Here is a 19,582-nt window from a genome sequence, read left to right on the forward strand (position 1 = left end):
ACATCTCAGTGTTTTACTCATGGTATGCGGTTGCTAGGGTGTTCTAGGTGGTTGCTAGGGTGTTGCAAGGTGGATGTCATGGAGTTGAAGGTGGTTACTAAGGTGTTCTAGATGGTTGATAGGATGTTGCTAGGGTTAAGGTTAGGGATACAGCTAGGATTAGGGTTAGGGTTTTGGTTACTTCTAGGGTTAGGGTTAGTGTTAGGGTTAGGGTTAGGGTTAGAGATAGGGTTTTGGTTACATCTAGGGTTAGGGTTAGTGTTAGGGATTTAGTTAGGGTTACATCTTGGGTTAGGGTTAGTGTAACTGTTATAGCTAGGGTTAGGGTTACAGATATGGTAAGGGTTAGGGTTAGGATTACAGCTAGGGTAAGGGTTAGGGTTACAGCTAGGGTTAGGGTTAGTGTTAGGGTTACAGCTAGGGTTAGGGTAAGTGTAAGAGTTACAGTTAATGTTAGTGTTAGGGTTACATTTATAGTAAGAGTTAGGGTTGCAGCAAGGGTTAGGGAAAGGGTTACAGCTAGGGTTAGGGTTAGGGTAACAAATAGGGTTAGGGTTTGGGTTACAGCTGGGGTTAGGGTTAGGGTTAGGGTAACAAATAGGGTTAGGGTTTGGGTTACAGCTGGGGTTAGGGTTAGGCTTACAGCTAGGGTTAGGGTTTCAGATAGGGTTAGGGTTAAGGTTACACTTAGGGTTAGGTTTACAGCTAGGGTTAGGGTTAAGGTTACAGCTAGGGTTAGGGTTAGGGTTACAGCTAGGGTTAGGGTTACAGAGTGGGTTAGGGTTACAGCAAGGGTTAGGGTTCGGGTTAGGGTTACTGATAGGGTTAGGGTTAGGGTTAGGGTTAGAGTTACAGCTAGGATTAGGGTAAGGCTAACAGTTAGGTTAAGGGTTAGGGTTACAGCTAGGGTAAGGGTTACTAAGGGTAACTAACTTTGAACTGATGCACTTGTTGTACATCGCTCTGGATGAGAGCGTCTGCTAAATGCCTGTAATGTAATGTAACTAGGGTTAGGGTTAGGGTTACCACTAAGATTAGGGTTACAGAGTGGGTTAGGGTTAGGGTTACAGCAAGGGTTAGGGTTTGGTTTAGGGTAATTGATAGGGTTAGGGTTAGGCTTACAGCTAGGGTTAGGGTTAGGGTGAGGGTTACAACTAGGGTTAGGGTTAGGGTTACATATAGGGTTAGGGTTAGGGTTACAGTCTAGGTTAGGGTTAGGGTTACAGCTAGGGTTAGGGTTACGGTTACAGCTAGGGTTAAGGTTAGGGTTAAGGTTTCAGCTAGGGTTAGGGTTAGGGTTACAGCAAGGGTTAGGGTTAGCGATACAGAAAGGGTTAGGGTTACTGTTACAGCTATGGTTAGGGTATGGGTTTCAGATAGGGTTAGGGTTAGGGTTACAGCTGGGGTTAGGATTAATCTTACAGCCAGGGTTAGGTTTAGGGTTACAACTATCGTTAGGGTTAGGGTTACAGCTAGGGATAGGGTTAGGGTTACAGCTGGGGTTAGGGTTAGGGTAACAACTAGGGTTAGGGTTAGGGTTACAGCTAGGGATAGGGTTAGGGTTATAGCTAGGGTAAGGGTTAGGGTTACACCTAGGGTTAAGTTTGCAGCTAGGGTTAGGGTTAGGGTTACAGCAAGGTTTAGGGTTTCAGCTAGGGTTAGGGTTAGGGTTACACCTAGGGTGAGGTTTACAGCTAGGGTTAGGGTTACGGTTACAGCTAGTGATAGGGTTAGGGTTAGAGCTAGGGTTAGGGTTACAGCTAGGGTTAGGGTTAGGGTTACAGCTGGGTTTAGGGTTAAGGATAGGGTTAGGGTTTCAGCTAGGGTTAGGGTTACAGATAAGGTTAAGGTTAGAGTTACAGCTATGGTTAGGGTCAGGGTTACAGCTGGGGTTAGGGTTAGGGTTAGGGTAACAACTAGGGTTAGGGTTAGGGTTACAGCTAGGGTTAGGGTTGGAGTTACAGCTAGTGTTAGGGTAAGGTTAGGGTTACAGGAAGGGTTAGGGTTAGGTTTACAGCTAGGGTTAGGGTTAATGTTAAAGCAAGGGTTAGGGTTACAGCTAGGGTTAGGGTTAAGGTTAGTGTAACAAATAGGGTTAGGGTTTGGATTACTGCTTGGGTTTTGGTTAGGTTTACAGCTGGGGTTAGGGTTAGGGTTAGGGTAACAAATAGGGTTAAGGTTTGGGTTACAGCTAGGGTTAGTGTTAGGCTTTTCATCTAGGGTTAGGGTGTCAGATAGGGTTAGGGTTAGGGTTACACCTAGGGTTAGGTTTACATCTACGGTTAGAGTTCCAGCTAGGGTTAGGGTTAGAGTTAAAGCAATGGATAGGGTTAGGGTTAGGGTTACGGCTAGGATTAGGGTTAGGGTTAGAGCGATGGATAGGGTTAGGGTTACGGTTACGGTTAGGGTAAGGGTTAAGGTTAGTTTTACAACTAGGGTTAGGGTTAGGGTTAGGGTAACAGTTAGGGTTAGGGTTAAGGTTACAGCTAGGTTTAGGGTTAGGGTTACAGCTAGGGTTAGGGTTACAGAGTGGGTTTGAGTTAGGGTTACAGCAAGGTTTAGGGTTCGGGTTAGGGTTACTGATAAGGTTAGGGTTAGGGTTAGGGTTACAGCTAGGGTTAGGGTTAGGGTGAAGGTTACAACTAGGGTTAGGGTTAGAGTTAGGGTTACATACAGGGTTCGTGTTAGGGTAACAGTCTCGGTTAGGGTTAAGGTTACAGCTAGGGTTAGGGTTAGGGTTACAGCTAGGGTTAGGGTTAAGGTTACAGCTTGGGTTAGGGTTAGGATAACAGTTAGGGTTAGCGTTAGGGTTACAGCTAGGGTTAGGGTTAGGGTTATAGTTACAACTAGGGTTAGGGTTACAGCTAGGGTTAGGGTTAGGGATACAGCTAGGGTTATGGTTACTGTTACAGCTTGGGTTAGGGTTATGGTTACAGATAGGGTTAGGGTTAGGGTTACAGCTAGGGTTAGGGTTAGGGTTAGGGTTACAGCTAGGTTTTGGCTTAGGGTTAAGTTTATAGCTAGGGTTAATGTTAGGTTTAGGGTTACAACTAGGGTTATAGTTAGGGTTAGGGTGACAGCTAGGGTTAGTTTTAGGGTAACAGTTAGGGTTAAGTTCTACAGCTAGGGTTAGGGTTAGAGTTAGGGTTTCATCTAGGCTTAGGGTTAGGGTTACGGTTACAGCTGGAGTTATCGTTAGGGTTATGGTTACAGCTAGGGTTAGTGTTAGGGTTACAGATAGGGTTAGTGTTAGTGTTACAGCTAGGGTTAGGGTTCGGGTTACAGCTAGGGTTAGGGTTAAGGTTACGCTTACAGATTGTGTTAGGGTTACATCTAGGGCTAGGTTTAGGGTTTGTGGTTACAGCTAGGGTTAGGGTTTGGGTCACAGTTAGGATTAGGGGTAGGGTTACAGCCAGTGTTTGGGTTAGGGTTAGGGTTACAGATAGGGTTAGGGTTAGGGTTACAGCTAGGTTTAGTGTTAGGGTTACGGTTAGAGCTTTGGTTAGCGTTAGGTTTAGGATTACAGATAGTGTTAGGGTTAGGGTTACAACTACTGTTAGGGTTAGGGTTTTTGGTTACAGCTAGCGTTAGGGTTCGGGTAACTGTTAGGATTAGGGTTAGGGTTACAGTTAGGGTTAGGGTTAGGGTTACGGTTACAGCTAGGGTTACGGTTAGGGTTGGGGTTACAGCTAGGGTTAGGGATATCGATACAGGGTTAGGGTTTGGGTTAGGGTTACTGTAACAGCTGGGGTTATGGTTAGGGTTTCAGATAAGGTTAGGGTTAGCGTTCCAGTTAGGGTTTGGGTTAGGGTTTGGGTTGCAGCTATGGTTAGGATTATATCTACGGTTAGGTTTTGGGTTACAACTAGGGTTAGGGTTATGGTTAGGGTTACAGCTTGGGTTAGGGTAACAGTTCGAGTTAGGGTTACAGCTAAGGTTAGTGTTTGTGTTAGGGTAACAGCTAGGGTTATGGTTAGGGTTAGGGTGAATTTGGGATGAATAAACTGTGTTCTGGTATCTTCTTTCATTCATTTCTTGTGTGTCTGTTCATGTCTGAAACCTTTGTTAATTGTTTCAAGGTAGTAAAACCATGTTTTCAGATTTTAATTAGATTAGATGTGAATATTTGTTGTAACTTAACACATTTCTTAATTTTTATCTGGTTGTGAGTTGTACAAGGTTGTTCCAAACAGTTTGGTCTGCCTGTCAACAAATTCAGCAATTTAGTTGATAATTGATATCACTGATAATAAGTACCAAATTAAATCAAATAAATTTATTTTACATGTTACATAAGTGAGGTGTTTTAACCTTTGATGCACTTTTGTTTGGTATTCAGAGTGCTGGACGTCAAGCAAGGGTGTTAACGGTTAAAACTGCTGGGTTAGGAAAATTAAACATATTTAAATAAATCCTCAACTTGCTGACAGTATTTAAAAGAAAACTATTTGATATGCTAATATACAAGCGTAACATTTTATTTGAAAGTAATTTTAAACATATCCATACACAGATATGATTGCTGATTGTTATATGTTAAATTATATGGGCATTATAAATCTCTAAATTCTCAATTAAATTCTCTGTTTCCTGAATTCTCTATGTGACATTAATGAATGGTTTCCCTAGAATATTTTTACATAATGTCAGAAAACAGGAATGAAAATGGGAATGATTGTTTTACTCATTTAACTTATTTAGCTTATTTGTAAGTGAAATTTCTGGACAAATTTTGATTTAATCCAGACCAATGTGTAGCGGTGTCATGTGTGTTACAGTGGTAGATATACTGTAGTGCAGTTGTTTAATCTGTTGGAGGATTTAGTGTGGTGCAAGGTGCACCACTTAGCAAGGCACACGATGCTTCCCGAGGGGCATCTGATGTGCATGCATGTGATTTCAGCCATTTCACGACAGTACCCCAGTATGGGAAGGGCAGCTGAGCCAGCAGAACAGGCTTCATATGCTGTTTTCTAGATACGCAACCGTCCATCAGCACTGAATTAAAAACAGTGGATTAAACCCGTCAATAACTAAGTGCAAATCATTGTCAAATAGGACTGTTCCCTCCTGCTTGCTCCCTATGATTTGCACCTTTATTGAAGATCTTGGAAGAAAATCAACAGACAAGTGGAGCATTTTAAAAGGAGGGGGACTTTATTTATAACACAGGGGAGCTGGCATTAGGTTACCAGTTCAGCTTTAATTTTACACGATTAATCAGCAAGGCTGCTTATGTATTTGGAACCAAGACCGCAGTGGCACTAGAAACACACGTTTAAAACAAACAAACCAAAAAAAATTCCCTTTTTTTGTGGATTTTTTTTTCTTTTTTGGTACAAAATGGTACAAACAACAATACAAAATATTTGTGCTGTTGACAGTTTACAAAAAAAGTATTTAACTTGTTAACTGTGCAATGATTGTTTTTTATATACTTTTTATTTGTATTTTTTTTCTGTTGTATCAGTGTGATTATGGTACACACCAGAAGTCTTTCTGGAAAACAACCACTGTCATGCGGGCTGCTACACTTTTAAAATTTTCAATATAATAATTACTATATAATTGTCTGTTATAAAAAGACATGCAAAAAAGCTCCAATTGTACATGTATACTTTGCCTAACTTGATCTGTTTAGCCTCAAGCAATTACAACATTATGTACACACAAAAGTGAGTAACATTGGGTGACGCCAATTTAGACAATATTTTTTTCTTTGTAAATTTACCTTAATGCTAACCTTACCCCATTTGAAGTTTCCTGTTTATTATTCTGCACACTCCATGGGCTTGTATAAGCTTTCTGGATTTGCAGTCTTCTGCAAAGTAACTTTGCCCTACTTTCAAAAGGCCAGCATCACACTTGAGAGAGTACCTGGGAAACTGAATATATGCAAACCTTGCGGTGGGCACTGGGTGTGATGCTTAGCAAGTCACATACAAACAGACATGTACGCACACAGACGTCCAGCACCCACAGACAGCACTACTGCGCCAGTTAGAGAGGACACAGCAACTGCTGGTAGCAGAAGGTACACCATAAAGAGAAGCATAACTGCAGAACCCTCATACACTCTGCTTCAACTTCAAAAAAAAAAAAAAAAAAAAAGGAAAGGAAAATGATGAGCTCCAAAAAGTACTTGTTTTTCAGAGATTGAACATTCACTGGCTCAAAATGGGTGAGCAGATCCAGGTTAAATCCTTTATCTGTTCAGTTTGGCTCTGTGAGTGGCAAATATAATACACCTTTATATGAATCTGCTTAATGTTAATTTAGGCCCCTGTTGGCCCCAGTAGACAGGTCATTAACCTGTATTAAGCCTCCAGAGATTTGTAAGTGAGGGTGCTTACGAGGAAAGGTAAAGGTCTGCCCTTCTCTTTTGTTTTTAGTGTTCTGAACATGAACATGATTATAGTTACGATAATTGTTACAGTAATTGGTGTGTGATGAAGGACTAAATGATTGACAGTTCAAAGTATAAGAGGCTGTTGTGCAAACAAAGTCAGCAAGCCAGCCAATTATTGTTTAATCTGCAACATAATAAACTGCTGGGTTCTGGTGCAAGTGATGAAGTGAAAGAAGAAAAAAAAACATTCCTATAGGTTTGCTCTTGGTCAAATGCAAAAATGTAATTTTCTTCAAAGGTACTAACTATTGCAGATGTCTATTTAGTTTTTTCTCTCACCCGCTCTCAGAAGAGCAAGGTGTTACATGACAGTGAAAATCATCAAAGAGAACGAGCGGCAGTTACCACAGCCAATTCTATTTCTGTCTCTGAGCAAAGCAGCACTAGCACTGCAAATAAAAATGTCATAATTTCAGCTTGAGCTGCAGTTTCAGCTATTAAAGGGCACTGCGTTTCTTTAGGATGAGTGATCAAATTCACAACAAAGCAGAATTAAAAAAGAAAACATGTTAGTAATGGTAGTCATGAAAAAAAAGGTATTCCTTGAAATGAATATGGCTTATTCGGTTGTGACTGCGATCTTGGGTTGAGGAAGAATGTTAGTATGGATGGGTTTTGGGTGGTCATATTGATTTGTGTGTTTGTGTGTGGGAAGAGGGGAGTAGGTGGTATCCTTGTCAAAATGAAGTAGGATTCTGTCCTGAAGATTGTTTTGTTGGGCAGTTATACCCCTCTATCCCATTTGTGATCCAGTATACATAGTCCAAATAGTGTGTGTGGACTTTCAGATAATTTCCACCGCATACCTATAGACAATCACTAGGCTTTACACAATGCATGGTGTGGCAGAATAACAATGAAAAGGCCTGTCAAAATAGCAGCAAGGTAAGTAAGATATAGGGCATGGCTGGATAACTTTGGGGACTGGACATTCTACCATGGCAGGAACTGGAACATTGTACTCAACTCTTTAAAATGGAAGAGAGTAAAATAATATAGGCAGGGGTTTTTATCTAAGACTTCGTATCCTGAATTCTGGGGTGAAATTATGCCTTTTTAAAAATAAAACATAAAACACAACACAAATCAAAAGGGATACCTACAAGTACTTATTCACAAAATAAAAATGTCATGTAATGTATATAAAAAAGTGTGTACACACAATGAAAAAATTTTAAAGATGGAAATAATGAAAGGTAAGGTGTATTTACCCTGTACATGTCTGTAGAAAAGTGGAAAACAAAAACCAATTAACAATTTTTTTTACTGGCTTCTCCACTTCTTTTCTTTCAAGCTATTGTGGACATGAAATGGCATTAATTTACCCATTCTGGCATCAGCACTCTGTTGTTCACCCATTGGAGAGACACTGTTATGACACAGACCTGCCGCTCTTACTTTGGAGCACTTAGTGCAGCTTTTTAAGCCTCCCCTCCGTGGTTTGGCAAAGGCATATTTACTCCAAAACCAAACCTCTAACTGCTACCTCAAGCAGACCTCACCAAGCATATTCACTGCTCTCTCCCTCTGCTCAGTAAGGCATTTTCCCAATTCCCCCCCCCCCCCCCCCGGTTCCATCAAAAAGTGGAATTAGAAATAGAGATGTTGAGGCTAGCTTGGTGGTTTTGTAGACCAGCTCAACTCTCACTAGCAAATCGGAGGCCCCTTCATTAAAAATATTTAATGGCTTAATTAATAGATAAATTGAGGAAAAGATAAATCCCCAATCCTCAGAAACAGAAAACCTGCAGGCTGGAAGGAGCATCAGTGGATCTTATCACCTGACCCCTGTTCCTATTCCCTGCTTGCACTCACACTCATTGCAGATAAACATTATAGAGACCATCACATGACAAGTCACGACAAAAACACATGCAGAAGATTGCCACAAGTGCGGTGGAACAGGATACTAGGTGGCTCCTAGGTCCATAGTATCTCATGCTCATATAGCTTTGGCCATATAGCGATGACCAACCATATGTCCATTTCCCTCCATCCGCACTCGGATAATATTCCAGATAATTGCAAAATGAGCCAAATGCGTATAGTGGCAGGTCAGGAGAGGTAAAGATAGAATGAATTCATTTGTTGTAGGGTAAGAGTGCATAAACTCTAGATTGAGAACTGAAAGGCAAATACAGTTTGCATATTATATTGTTACAGCGCCTCAGTCTTTTCTTTTCTTCTATCCTTTTCACCACAACTCACTAGATACATAAGCTCTACATATTCAAACGGCTCTTTATTAATCTCAGAGAGCAGAATGGCTCTTTATGGAGTGCTGTAGTCCTGGTAAGACAGCTGAATGATTCTTTATGGATACTGTAGTCCTTATGAGACAGTTGAATGATTTTTATGGGGACTGTAGTCCTTGTGAGAGAGCCAAATGATTTTGTATAGATACTGTCATATTAGTGAGGGAGTGACAAATGAGTCTTTATTGGTGCTGCAATGGGTACTGTAGTCCTGGTAAGATAGAGTATTAGTTAATAAAACTGCTATGATTTGTGCAGTTTTTCAACTTTTATTTTCTAACACACATATTCAATATTTATATGGATGAAAATGAAAAAAGATCACTATTACCATCAAAGACAGTAAAAGCTCCCATTTTCTCCCACAAGTTTTATATAACTGCTGTTGTTTTGGGGGATGTGTACTCAGGATTGAAATTGGAATTGCATCAGTAGTAGTGTATCAAAATACAGATTTTACAACAATTGAACAAATCTTGCAAAACAAATGCCGAAAGAATCTAAGAAAAAGTTGAAGCATGGAATCATTTAGTAATTCTCCAAATTTATAGAGCAGGAAAAGGCATGACACAGACTAGTTGCAGTTTCCTGGTACTTCAAAAATAGTTATTTTACATCCCTTTTTGTCTTTTTACAATTTATAGTTTTCTTCAACCACATTAACCAATCTGGCCACTGAATATTAAGTGCCAGGTTGAAAACCTTTGGGGGAGATACAAACCATGCATTTTTTCCCAAGTCATTTATCAAACAAAAGAGAAAACAGTTTTGTACAAAAAAAATCTATCCTCTTTTCTACACTTTCACATTCGTTTCTCAAGCTGTTTAAAGCCTTTTCAAAAAGAGCTACATGTGCTAGCACACTGCTGCTCCTCCTCCATCACACGCTCACCACACCTGGATGAGCCGTAAGAGCCACAGACCAGGGAAACCGCTGGCCCTCCAGACTCACAAGCTCCTAGGGCCCCAATTAAACAGGACAGCGCTTTTGCTCATAAATCCCTACGCGAGAGAACAACTGTACAATATTAAGAATGATGATGATCATGAATCTGAATCACTTATCTTACCCATAATATGGCTACACGTCTGAGCTGGATGAGCCAGCAGGAGAAACATTTATTAGCTCACACTGAAAGATACAGTTATTGTATGACCTCCACAAAGCACTTTTAAAACATCCATGTTTAGTGTTTCCTTACAAAGATAACCCTTGCCCAGTTTGTTTTTCAAAGAACAAATTCAAAAGCAGTGTTTTCTTTTTTTAATTTTGGCTTAGTTTCATCATGGTAAGGACTGGGCATTCAGGATTATCATAGAGAGACGAGGGGGAGGAATGAAAGCGTGTCAAACACAGCCATTCTAATGGCAACCAATCCTGAGATAGAGGGAATCCAATAAAATGCACCACAAAAGGCACTTTATAACAACAGTGCTTCTGTTCTAAGAATTCAAGTTAAGAAAGAAGGCCTTTTCACACCCTCTTTAGTGATGAAGGGAAAAGGTGTTCCCAGCTGTCTGCAATGGAGTGGAACATTAGGGGTGAAGACAAGAAGCAATTCGCTTTACCATGCAGTAGACAGCTTGTGTTTAAGCAGAGTGAAAACGTAAAAAAAAGTCAGAAGGAAGCCTTGCTACTAAATATAGCAAATAAAAAAGAAAAGACAAAAATAAAGGAAAGGGTTTCAAATACTGTCTGCAGGAGAGGATAGGTTACAAAGCTGCCTCTTTGTACAGTCCTCAGTTGGTGATGTGAGTTTCAGGTTCTGCCTGTGACTGGAGAGTGTTGCCTGTGAGGGGTGGGGGTGGGGGGGGGGGGGGTCTCTTCCCAGGGGAGGGGCCTAGTCGTCCTCCCCTCCCCCGTACATATCGGCCAGCTTCTTGAAGCGAGGCCCCCAGTCATTGAGATAGTCGTAGTCTTGGTCCCCAGTGCTGGATGAGTTGAGGGAGCTGACCGAGCCGGCGGTGGAGCCGCTGCCCTCGTAGTCAAACACCAGCAGCGAATCATAGGGCGGCGCTGTGGGGTCATTATCTGCTGCCCTCAGGCCCTGTGGGATGTGGAAAAATGACTGTCAGAACGATACTCCTACTCTGAGAATACTTTATGAATATGGGCCCATAAGCGTCTCGACTGTGCTGTGTGGGACGTGTGTAAAGTACCACCATCTGTCTACCTAATGACTCAGAGTGGAGTACATAAAAACATAGAGCATAAAAACATTTGATAACAAGAACAGGCAATTCAGCCAGTCTTGGCTTTGTCATTTTGGCTACTGTCAACAAGACAGTACACTACTAAACAAGATATTATCAATCAATAAAAATGGTTTCTCCTGTGTGTTAAGACTTTGACTCCTTATCAAGTTACGATGCATTACATTTCCAGGCACTTTCTATTAGCCTGCTGTTATCCACCATAATTAGCATGTAGCGCCAGCCTAAGCATCAAGACATCCAGTGCACAATCTCTCTCAAAGTGGCTGATGGAAAGTGAAGTCCACGAAGAGTTCAAGCACTGCTTTGTATTTTGCTCCACAGATGGTAGAGGGAGTGAGAAAAAAATAACTCTGGAGTCATTTTTCTAGAGTAGTATTCAAACTGCAGCTGGTATGAAACTGCAGAGCTGTATGGCACCTCGTTTATGAAATCCCCGATGTCCCCGGGGTGAGGCACGACTGGCCGAATGGGGTACTGGGACTCAGGGACCACGGGCCTCTCGTCTACCCTCCGAACCCCTGGGGGTTTGCTGATGATGTGGTCCAAAGATTCGGGCTGCTGTAATTGACTCAGGTCATAGTCCTGGTGAGAGGGAGGGTGAGTGAGAGATAAATGAGAGATGAGAGTGTGTGTGTGTGTATATGTGTGCATGTGCATGTGTATGTGTGCGCATGTGCGCGTGCGTGCGAGAGAGAGAACAGAACTGAACTCACCTGGTCCTCCTCCCCTCCTCCCTCTTCATCGTACTTAAGTATGTTGTCTCGGACATCATCCTCTGGGTCGATCAGCAGCTGTTTGGTCTGGCGCTCCTTTTCCCTGCGCTTCATCCACACCACAAACAGGAGGACCATGGCTGGAACACAACATAAAATATCACACAAAATCCTCACACAACATTCTCATGTGGACTTACATAAAAGACGTCACGACAACATCACACAACATCCTCAAACTGACTTACAGGAACACCACACGCAACATCCTCACACTGACTTACAGGAACACCACACACAACATCCTCACACTGACTTACAGGAACACCACATGCAACATCCTCACACTGACTTACAGGAACACCACACACAACATCCTCACACTGACATACAGGAACACCACACACAACATTTTCACACAGACCCAAAGAAACACGTCATCACACCATGCTTCAACACATCAGTAGTTAAACTCCTATATTTTATGAAGTATTATATTCATATATTTTGAGGGTATTTACATCCATATCAGACACAGGCCTGCAAGAGGTTCACCTGGGAAGATACCCAGTGTCTGGTCATGTCTATGGGTCACAGGCTTCAGGTAGTAATTGAATGTATAGGATTTTCAACCAAGTAATAAACATGACTTTATTTAAGATTACGTCAGTTTGTCCAATTAATTTTGGTACCAACCATAGGGCACTGGTGTATGTCTAAAAAGTGCTGTAATTCCCACACAGATCACCCAGTATGGATGTAACTACCAAATTAAAGCTGACTCTCTACACTTTAACCTCATATTCATTGTTTCATTTCAAATCCAATGTGCTGGAGTACAGTGGCCGAACAACAAAAATTGTGTCACTGTCCAAATACCGTTGGTATACCAAGAAAAACTATAAAAATAAAACATATTTTGTTTGTTTACTCATGAGAGAAGCAGGATTCTGTTTTAATTAGAAGGATTTGGTTCACAGTGTATCAAAGCCCCTGTCAGAAAAGCTCCAGCTGAGAACACAAAGGCTGGCAATGGTGCCCTGCTCACAGGGGTCCTGCCAACACTGCTATTTGCCAGTGTTTTTAAAACCTTTGTATCACACTCATCGCTCCAGTGGCGTGGCTGAAACAACCAGGTGTTGTAGTAGTTTTAGAGCGAGTGAGCGTGAGTGCATTTGGGTGAGAATGAGGCGTGTGTGTGTGTGTGCATGCGTGCGTGTGTGTGTGGGTGTGTGTGCGTGCGTGTGTGTGTGTGTGTGTGTGTGTGTGTGTGAGAGAGAGACAGGGCGGGTCACTCACTAAGCAGTATGATAATGCAGATGAGTATAGCAATGATGGCCCCGGTCCCCAGGCCGGCTGCTGCCACGGCACCGATGGTGGTGCACTCCTTGTTCTCATCGCAGTGGCACACCTTCACCTTGATGATGGACCTGTTGGACAACGGAGGGTTCCCCGAATCCGACACGATCACCGGCACATCGTACACGCCGGACTCCAGGTACTGGATCCGCAGGCTCAGCTGGGCGTAGTCACCTGCAGGCCAGAGAGGTGAGCAGACAGGTTAAAAACATCATCCATGTCACCCTAAATGACTGCCATCACCCCCTGCGGCCTGGTACTTGCCTCTCACACATAATGCCGACAGTTTATAGCATGGGTGGGTAGGTGTGTGCCGATATTTTAAAAAGTTGTCCTGTGATCTAATCTATCTGTAAACTGGTATTGATGTAGCAAAAATGTTAAGCTAACTCGACCTGGTTGAACTAAAAACCTGCATGCACACCATCCCCTCAGGAACAAAATGGCCCAACTGTCATCTAAATGCTCAATTTGGGGAGAGCTGGGTGCTGGGAGTGGGTACAGCAGGAGAACCCTCACCATTCAGGCGGGAGATGGTCCAGTTGCGTCGGACAGTAGAGGGGAAGACGGGCAGCTCGAAGATGAAGGGCCCCACGTTGGGGTCCACGTCGGCGTCGGCCGCCGTGATGTTGATGGAGTTGGTGTTGATCCTCTCGCAGACCTGCGCTTCCTTGGGCAGTAGCACGGGGGCGTTGTCGTTCACGTCAATCAGATAGATCTGCAGGGTGCCGGTGCCGCTGGCGGGGGGAGAGCCTGTGGGGGCAGATTTACAGCTCCTGTCAGACCCCAAGCTCCAGCGCAAACTCGCTGTCATAGAGACGCATCAGGTCAGAAAGCAAGCCCTGGCTGAAAGGAGGCTATAATTACCAGCGAGCACGGAATTAAGCAAACAGTTTCGGGCATCTGTCTCCATTAGTTCCCTCACACGGCGCTGATAAGACTTCTGACTGCCCTTTTCAAACAATGCTCTGCCGGAACAATGCTTTCCTTTCTCTAAAGGGAGCAAGCTTATTCCACGGACGGCAAAGTATAGCTGTACTGGCTGCTGGAAAGCAGCAATGCCTCAGGATAATTCTCTACGTGATAGAAATATAAGAATTCTGATTGCCATTCAGAACTACTTTCTCTGTAGGGGAAAAAAATCACAACCATTGCTGCAAAAAAGCAAAAAAAAAAACAAAAAAAAAAAACGAAGTATACAAAAGCACCCAAGACATGCACAATGATGAAAAATAGAACAAAATAAAATGGTGCATAAATATTTGACTGAACTGCATTTTTTTTTATATATCCGCATTTCTGTAAGGCAGACCCATCTGCCTCTGATAATGGCCATTTTTCTCTGCAATCTGACATACAAAAAACCACACAAACATCTGTCATTTGCATTGATTGAGGAGGACAATAGGAACAATTTGCAGAGAGGGACAGAATAGATGCAGACAGATTCAATGGTTGCCCTGAGCAATTGGGGAGCCAGAACACAGACAAAGATTACAACTAGGACAGAGACACAGAATTACAAAACACCAGTGCTTTCCATTCCTCAAGATAGCCATGAACTTTCAGCTTTGTGCCGTCAGTGACTGTCAACAGTCTGAGAGAGAAATAGCCTTAAGCCAGCTCTAATTATCACAATTTCACAGCAATTCTACAGAATCTAAACTAATGTTTCCCTGGTAATTGACAGATAGCATATTTCATTATTAAGATAAGAAGCATAACATTTAAACAGATTTATGTAAAACCAAAAGATTTAGAAATTTAACACGGCTACAGTGCAAAATAATAGCTCAAGTTAAAGTAGCCGAACAGCATAAACACATTAAATACTTATTGGAGGAACATAAGAGGCTTGGTAACCGAGATTTTGATGTGGATGCAATTTCTTTAATGGCAGAAATGCTGATTGCTTGATGCATTTCAAGAAAAAGCAGTTATGGATAGCCTGTCTAATGGCAGGCAAGGAGGTACTATTTACATTTATGAGTCTTTTTATATGGTGCTTTGTCTTGTTCATAAGAGGAGCATGGGGCATGGACAGAGAACATCACTTGTGAATTACATTTACTGTTCCCAAGTGGAGAAGATTTTGTGTGACATACTGTACAGTAAACAAAATACGGGACATTCCTGACAAACATTTTAAGATAGTAAAACACAATATGACTTGCAATGTACACAGACAAGTGGTTTTAGGGTTGAAATGACTAAATTAATGAATTTTGTCACATACTAAATTGCAGGGAGGGAAAGAGAGCAGTCAGTAAAGAGACTAACATAACAAAATTCCTCCTGAGGAAAGAAAAAATAATGCTGTAATTTAGTGAGCACTTCACTTTGACAACAAGTTTGCACAATAACTGCACGATGCATCCAGGGAGGGTGTATACTCAGGAGAATTACACTCAGTCTCACCATTTTGAATGCACAATTATTTTTAGAATTTTTTTATAGACACCATACTATACAGGCTCATCAGTTTTACTATACTCACTCTAGTGCTACTATACTGTGTTCTACACTAGTCTAGATTACTTATAGGATTGATCCTGCCTTGTTTCCTTTGCAAATCAGGTCTGCTTTATAATTATTTATCTATCTACACAGGCGTGCTGAATGTATCTTAAGAAAGAGCAATTCACTTAATACATTCAGCACGCCAAGTAGGAACTGGCGAAGTGGGATTTACATTTATGTGTAACTCCCACTCCACCGGTTCCTTAGACTCTTGACTTTGTTAATCATAATCTTGTACGTGGGACATGTAGTGATGGCTTTCTCAAGCTGATATAAGCACTACACAGGTTTTAAATACCTATATGAATAATTATGTTTGTGTAAATTCCTCAAAGGGATTTGTATTAAATATTTGCTTTATTTTGCCTAAAAAAGGCTCCCAGCAAGCTTTTCCTTTACTTATTCTACTCCAAAAAATAGTGAAGAAAAAAAAAATACAGGTTAAAACAAACTATTAATAGGTACAAAGAGAGTGGTTTTCTAAAAGCTGTGCCGAACGGATTATGACAACGATGGCTGCGATTTTAATGTATTCTCTGACAGTGTTTACTCTCCAAATGCCATCACCCCCAGCTCCCATTACCATAATCCCCTTCGCATTATCGGTGCTGACACTCCCACTACACCCCAGACTGTCTGCACTCACACAGCTAATTCACCAGTTAATGCGCCTCACAACCATGTCTCACATGGTGAGCGAATGAATCCGTTCCAACCCCACCCCCCCAGCCCCTCCCCCCACCCCCCTCTGGAGTCAGGCCCCTTCTTTGAGCGAGCAGGCAGGCAGGCGAAGCCATGACTTCAAATGTGCCGCTTCCTATTGGGGAGGGCAGCCCTCACAGGCCTCCCCCATTGCTCATCGGCCTGTCACCACAGGAAACTCTGCCAAGGGAGCGGTCAATTCAAACCAGAGAGCGAGGCGTGTGGAAACTTCAGATCCAGCCGTGTCGAGACCGCCAAAGCCTTTGAAACTGTCACAGCTCGCTGAGAAATAGAGGCGACTTGCGATGGTAATGCACTTTTGGGTGACAGAAGTGTGGCGGCCCTAATGGGTTTGCAGTCTAATCCCTTTTTCTGAAAACACAAGGAAGTTGCACATCATGGACACTGGCAATGTCAATCACATTTAAAAAGCTGTCCCCAAGTTTAGGTAAATACACAAATGCACTGCGCCGCACTGATAAGGTTCTCTTTGGGAAAAAAATAAAATAAAATGTGTTTTTTTTTTTTTTTGCTTCCGCTGCAGAAAAAGCCAACTATGTTTGTTTACTGTGATTGAATTTGTACTCTGTTGAGCTCATGCTGTGGTTGTGCGGAACAAACAGCCAGAGCCTCATTCATGTGACTGGAAGAAAAGAGAACTCAGAGTTGGGAAAGAGGTTTAGAGATCAATAGCTATGAACAGCTTGTTGGTCGAAACAGTCTCTGCTCAAAAGCAACTTTTCTCATTGCCCCCTCCCAGAGCCAGCATTGGTGTACCTCACAGTAAGAGCAGTGCAAGCAAACCTCTTGCTTGATGGATCAATTTTTTAGTATGGATCACAAGGCAACACAGAATGCACCCTCCATGGTGGTCCTATCCTCCACACCTCCTAGGAATAGCCTTTTATATATCCACATAGGGAAGGGAAACTTCATCATCTGAATAACTTAAAAACAGGCACACAGACACACACACATTGATGCTCACCATTGTCCGAAGCTAGGAAGGTGGCCTCGTAGATGTTATTCTTCACGTAGATGGACTCCCGGTCCAGAACAGCAGTACTGACAATCAGCCCATTGCTGGCATTGATGTTAAGCCAGTTGGCTGGATCGGCCAACTTGGAGTACCTGGGAAGAGGAGAAAATGGCATGGTGGCGTGGTTTAAACTCCGCCCCCAGTGGTCTAGGACTGAAAAGCCTTCTTCAAAGCAGCTTACTTTTGGGATTAATAAAGCTAAATGTGATGCCTTGGTTATTCTTTCCTCAAAAATGTACATTTGCTCCCCTTAAATAATGCGCACAAATACACACACACACCATCAGCACTGATTAAGTTGTTCCCAAAGACAAGAAAGAAATTTCAGTGTGACCTTCACACTGTTCAACCTCCCATCGAATTCTATTCTTCAGCTGGCAGCCTGTAGCCTACAGTCAATTTCACCTCATTTTCCATTCTTATTTACAACTCATTGGAACCAATTATCTCCTCTGTTTAACACATGGGGCATGGCGGAGGACAAAAGGAGAGCAAATATAGAAGGGGGGATAGAAATAATACAGAGGATTTACTGATTCTTCCTGTTCTTTATTTCAGCCTTTTTTATTTCCCGCCAGCTGTACACTGAGGACAGAAGCTTCTCACTTGTCTAATTTACACATTTGTGCTTTTGCAAATTCCTTTGTTCAGATCATATCTGGCAGGTCGGGACAGAACACCATGCCACTCTGTCCTGCACTCTGAAGAAATGTTTTTTTGCAAAGGGATATAAGAATCAGTGGGATATGAACCCCACTGTGGAGAAGCCCACAGTTTTGGTAATGATCACATGGCCCGTGCCTATGTTGGAACATGGGCGTTCCCTAATCTCTCTGCCCAGATACAGAAACCAGGGATAAAGCTGCAGGTACCCCACAGATCCGCCTCCTTATGTCTACGGCACAAGATCAGGGAGCAAACATGACAGGGATAGCATGAAGGCTGGCGTGACTCCCCACGTAAGGCTTGTGGTGTGTGAAATTGTAATCACAGGGGCCATGTCAGTCATTTCAACAACAACAACAACAACAACAACAACAACAACAAAACTGGGTAGCAGTAACAGAATACGACATATTTACTTTGTTGCCGTTTGAAACACACCATGCTCACTAGTTCTTCCCATGTGTCTGTAACATACAACAGTGTGATGTCATTACTGCAGCATGAAGGGTATGTATTGTAATCTGTATGAACTGGAACGGTCCCTCCTGTTTCTTGTTCTTGCCATCAGCTCAGCATCATTACTTGAGCAGACCTCTGTCTTTGAAAGGCACCAAAAGCCTATGAATTCCCTATCCAAATATAAGGCACTGCCCCAACAAGGGCTGGCCTTGCACATGATTCCTGTTGAAGAGGGAGCAGAGTTAAATGTACGCAGGAGTGTGTATAGATGTGTGTGTATATAAACTGGACAGACAAAAACAAGTGAATATCCCACACACCCTGAAATGAAAGGTCTAAATATATATCTAAAAACATTAAAGCAGGATTCACATCAAACAACCTTAAAACATTTTGCAAAGGTCTAATCCCCAGGTGACAAGCCTTCACTATTTAAGACAGTACATTAATTAAGTTCCTCAAACAGTACTTAAATCAGATCTTATAAAACCTATAAGGAGTATCAGTGCATAACAGTTATATGCCATAATAGTAGCATATGCTAGTGTTCACTGTATTAGATCAAGTATCTGGTGGCTAATAAAAAAATTTTTCTATCAAAAACAAATGGACTCATTAATAACCAGTCAGCTGAGTCCAGGGTCCAGGCTTACATTGCCTCAATCTGTTGAAAAGCCACTTCCACTAATTAATTTCCAGCTTTATGTCACATTTGAAGGAAAGTTAATTAAACTGTTATGCTCTTTGTTCAACAACTGGATGACGACATTATTTTTTTCAAAATGTGGGAAAAACTGTCCTCCATTTAATTGGCTGTGGGCATCAACTGTAACAGCTGCCTGGTTGACTCAAAGTGGCCACTGTTAATGAAGCATTACTGTGTGGACCATAAGGTAAGTGGCTGTTTCAAATGAAAACAAATGCAAGGAGTGCAGAGGGGTTTTTATCCTTGAGTATGACTGCAAGGCTGAGTGAGGTGGTATCATGTGACCTCCTCTCCTGCTGGTTGGCTAGGGAACCGTGATTGCTGTTGCTGGAGTAATTAGTGAACGCAGTGCTGCAGGACATTTTTCTGCCTCTTTCGGGGGGGGGGGGGGGATTCACAGCAAAGCACATCACTGACCCTCAGGCGCAAGTAGTCTTTAATTACCACCAGATAATGAATATATAGACTTAATTGTCAAGGTTGAATGCCTGGAACACCTCGGAAGAAGGCCTATTTTATCATACCCCCACAAAAGGA

General features: G+C 42.3%; 1 protein-coding gene across 4 annotated transcripts in view; it reads right to left on the reverse strand.

The window, feature by feature from the left end:
* Positions 1-5,135: 5,135 nt before the first annotated feature.
* LOC135234189 (cadherin-4-like) overlaps positions 5,136-19,582 on the reverse strand; it is a 546,833-nt gene continuing 532,386 nt past the window's right edge. For all 4 annotated transcript variants that reach the window (XM_064298517.1, XM_064298519.1, XM_064298520.1 and 1 more), the window contains 6 exons: positions 17,164-17,306; positions 13,473-13,706; positions 12,894-13,127; positions 11,595-11,734; positions 11,299-11,463; positions 5,136-10,712 (listed from right to left, as the gene is read on the reverse strand). In XM_064298517.1, coding sequence (XP_064154587.1) covers positions 10,506-10,712; positions 11,299-11,463; positions 11,595-11,734; positions 12,894-13,127; positions 13,473-13,706; positions 17,164-17,306 — 1,123 coding nt within the window. In that variant the 3' untranslated portion in view covers positions 5,136-10,505. The remainder of the gene's footprint in view (positions 10,713-11,298; positions 11,464-11,594; positions 11,735-12,893; positions 13,128-13,472; positions 13,707-17,163; positions 17,307-19,582) is intronic.

This window comes from Anguilla rostrata, chromosome 11 (assembly GCF_018555375.3).
Source record: "Anguilla rostrata isolate EN2019 chromosome 11, ASM1855537v3, whole genome shotgun sequence".
NCBI lineage: Eukaryota > Metazoa > Chordata > Actinopteri > Anguilliformes > Anguillidae > Anguilla > Anguilla rostrata.